Source organism: Orycteropus afer, unplaced genomic scaffold, assembly GCF_000298275.1.
Source record: "Orycteropus afer afer isolate SDZICR_OR568_19922 unplaced genomic scaffold, OryAfe1.0 scaffold00224, whole genome shotgun sequence".
In the NCBI taxonomy this organism is placed as follows: domain Eukaryota; kingdom Metazoa; phylum Chordata; class Mammalia; order Tubulidentata; family Orycteropodidae; genus Orycteropus; species Orycteropus afer.
In genome coordinates, this window is record NW_006921811.1 from 4811880 (window position 1) to 4815726 (window position 3847).

Genomic DNA, 3847 nt, shown 5'->3' on the forward strand with positions numbered 1-3847 from the left:
TGTATAGGTGCCATTTATGTTGTTGAAAAAAAGTATTTGCAAAGAATAAGTTGTTGGTCTTGTGAGGCTGGCACAGGATGGGGCAGTTAGCCATACATTCCATTTTATCTTCCTATTTCTGATGCTTCTATCTGATCTTAGTTTAACAAGTTCCTAGTCATATTTCAAGACCTTCTGCAAATCCCACATCCTCAAAGAAAACTTTCTGCCCATCTCTGGTAGAAGTACTTTCTCCTTCCTCTGTTTTTTCCTCAATTTTACAAATAGAGAAGTTCTTTACTTTTCATTTCAATATTGGCCAAGTTCCACAATAAGTACTCAATAAGTATTGGAGGAATGAACAAATAAATACTTGGCTGAGATACTCAAATTAGTCCTTGTCTTCAATGGTGAACATTTGTCACCTAGAAATAATGAAGCGTCAGTAGAGTCAGGGAATGAAGACTCTTCCAGTGTTTGTCTATGTGCCTGGAGTCCCTTGCCATCACTTATTACCTGTCTGAGGAAATTTCTTCTGAACCTGAGTGTGTTTCCTCACTTGTTAATAGGGTTGACCACACCCATCCTGCAGGGTCATCATGAAGGCTAAGTGGTCTACTTTGTGCCATGTGCTGGCACCACATCTCCATATTTTAATGTCATAAGGAAGACTGAAGAAGAGTTGATTCTTTTGAGTTGTGGTTTGGTGAAGAATACTGAAACTACCATGGACTTTCAGAAGAATAAACAAATCTGTCTGGAGGAAGTACAGCCAGAATGCTCCTTGAAAGCAAGAATGCCAGACTTTATTTCATCAACTTTGATCATGTTGTCAGAAGGGACCATTCTCTGGAGATGAATATCATGCTTGGTAAAGTGGAGGGTCAGAAAAAGTGGAAGACCCTCAACAAGATGGATTGACACAGTGGCTGCAATGATGTGGTCAGGTATAGCAAGGATTATGAGGCTGGCACAGGACAGGGCAGTGTTTCATTCTGTTGTACATAAGGTTGCTATGAATTGGAGCTAGCTCAATGCACCTAACAACAACAACAACAGGGCTCAAGAGGGAATCCTTGGTTGTTGCAAAGAAACACAGAAAGTCATAGTCATGAATCATTTGAGAATTAGAGACACCTAAGATCAAGGAGGCAAAACAGCTCCATACACAGAAGATAGTAAAAGAAACCTGAAAACCAAAAAACTAAACTCACTGCCATCAAGTCAATTCAACTCATAGAGACCCCTCCTTGGGTTTCCAAGGCAGTATCTCTATGGAAGTAAGATTGCCCAGTCTTCCTTCCAAGGAGTGGCTGGTGGGTTTGAACCACCAGCCTTCTGGTTAGTTGTCAAATGCCTTAGGCACTGTGCCACCAGAGCTCCCAAAAGAAACATAAGGTCCCCAAAAAACATAAGGTCCCCAATAAAGCCATGTGAGTTCTTATTTATAATCAATATATGAAATATTTTTTAATAATTTTAACTTAACTGAAATTTTATTGTTGGGCTCATAAAGTAATTTAAAAGCATGTGTTTACCTGCAGAGGAAGCTCCTGGGTGGCAAAAGTGGTTAAGCACTGGATTACTAGCAAAAAGGTTGATGGTTCGAAACCACCCAGAGGCTGCTTGATAGACAAGCCTGGAGATGTGCTCCTGAAAGGTCACAGCCTTGAAAACCCTGTGGAGCACAGTCCTACTGTGCACACATGGGATTTCCATGAAATGGACTCAACTCCACAGAAACCAACCCTAGCCCAACCTGGGTAGGGGAGAGTGGGGCTTTGGAGTCACCCTCCCCACTTACCTGCCAGTGACCTCAGGCAAGTGGCCTACTACCTAGGAGTCTCAGCCCCCTACTGTGCACATCTCTCAGTCATCAGGAGCAAATGCACTGATGTTTGTGACAAGTGTCAGGCACTCCATGGTCTGTGGTTACCATCCAAGGTCAAATCTGTCCCCAGCCATAAATTGGAGCATGCTTCAAGAACATTCTAGTGGCACCATGGTTAAGGCATTGGGCTGCTAACCAAAATATTTGAACCCACCAACCACTCCACAGGAGGAAGATGAGGCAACCTACTTCTGTGAAGATTTACAGCCTTGGAAACCCAATGTAAGGCTGGTATGAGTCAGAATCAACTCAGTGGCAGTGGATTTCAAGAACATTCACCCAGGATGGACTGAAGCCAATGCAGAGATACCCATGCTCCTTGGAAAGAAGGAGAAAGCTGCATCATGGTGAGAAGAAGCACTTTCAACAAGACGGTGACACAAAGCTCTCTGACATCACCTTGGATAAATACAGCAGGACACGTGTTTCCTCCTAAAAGGTATTTTTTATTTGGTTTTCATCACCTTTCAATGAAAGAGTGGGTCCTGTCATCACTATGTAAGAATCTTGAAAATAGATCCTAAAAGCAGTACAATTGCTTTACAAACAGAAGTTAACTTATAACGAAGGTTCGTGGAGGGAGCAAGTATATTATGGATGGTTGATTAAAAGTAAACAGGTTCCTATCATGAAAGGGAAAGAGCATCTCTACTCCATGAAAGCAGGACTGAAAACACTATGCTGGTTGCTCTCATGCACGTTATTCATAAAAGAGAAACTGGCTGATCCTCTTCTTAGTGATCAAATAAACACACTTGTGTACCTGACCACTCTGGCAAGACACAGCACAGGGAAATGAGAAGCTAGGGTTCTAACTGTGGGGAAAGTGGCTTCTGGGGTGGAAGCACCAGCCCTGCCTCCCAGAAGACAGAGGCCATGACAGTCTGAGATGCTATAGTAACAGGGGAGCGTGTGGTAGCTGAGACATTAGCCCTGGAGTCTGGGCAAGTGACATAACAGCAATGTCCTTGGGTTCTCACATCTGGTGATCTGGCAGCACCGTGGTCACTGGGATTGGGTATTCCAAGGCATTGCAGTCATCTGACAGGAACACCAAATCCTGAAAAAGATGTGTGATGAGCAGGAGGGTTACTGAGGGTGGCTGTGGAGGACGTGTGCAGCTATAGGCCTCCTGGTTTTCCTTAAAGACCATCCCAGTGTTCCCCTCTCTGTGAAAATGTTCCATCCCTTACGCTTGAAGAAGAAGTAGTCCTTTCTTCATGTTCTCACTGTGTCTTGTGTACTCTTTAATTGTTTGTGGAAGGTGACCATACCTTGGTTGACCAGATGGATGGATGGAAGAAAGGGTGGGTGGATGCATGGATGAAGGATGGGTGAGTGGGTGGATGGATGGATGAATAGATGGAAGGGTGGGTGGATGGATGGATGGATAGGTGAGGGAGTGAATGGATGGATGGACTTTAATTACTGAGCCACATCTCCGGTCCAGGCTCTGAGGACAGTGTGCCCATCAGTACTAGATCTTCCCTTTGATGTCCAGTCAACACCACTACGTACCAAACTGTATTGTCATTATACTGTCCTCCTCCTTCCCCTAGAAGACCCCAACCAAACCTGGTGCCCTTATGTTGATATCAACACATGATGACCCCATGTATTAGAAAGGAAAACTGTGCCCCATAATGTTTTCCTGCTGTATTCTTTATGGAAGGAGTGCTTGGTTACTAACCAAAAAGTTGGTAGTTTGAACCTACCAGCCACTCCACAAGAGAAAGATGTGGCAGTCTGCTTCCTTAAAGATTTATAGCCTCAGAAACCCTGTGGGGCAGTTCTACTCTGTCTTACAGGGTTGCTATGAGTCAGAATCAACTTGACAGCAGTGGGTTCATCTTTATGGAAGCAGATTACCAGACCTTTCTCCCATGGCACCACTGAGTGGGTTGAAGTTGTCAGTCTTTAGTAGGTGAGTGCACACTGTTATGCCACCCAGGGACCTTCCACAAACCAAGGGTAGAG

At 44.1% G+C, this 3847-nt stretch overlaps 1 protein-coding gene across 1 annotated transcript in view; it reads right to left on the minus strand.

The window, feature by feature from the left end:
- Window positions 1-2846: 2846 nt before the first annotated feature.
- Window positions 2847-3847, minus strand: part of CYTL1 (cytokine like 1) — a 5037-nt gene continuing 4036 nt past the window's right edge. Inside the window, exon 4 of the mRNA XM_007948795.1 lies at window positions 2847-2930. Coding sequence (XP_007946986.1) covers window positions 2847-2930 — 84 coding nt within the window. The remainder of the gene's footprint in view (window positions 2931-3847) is intronic.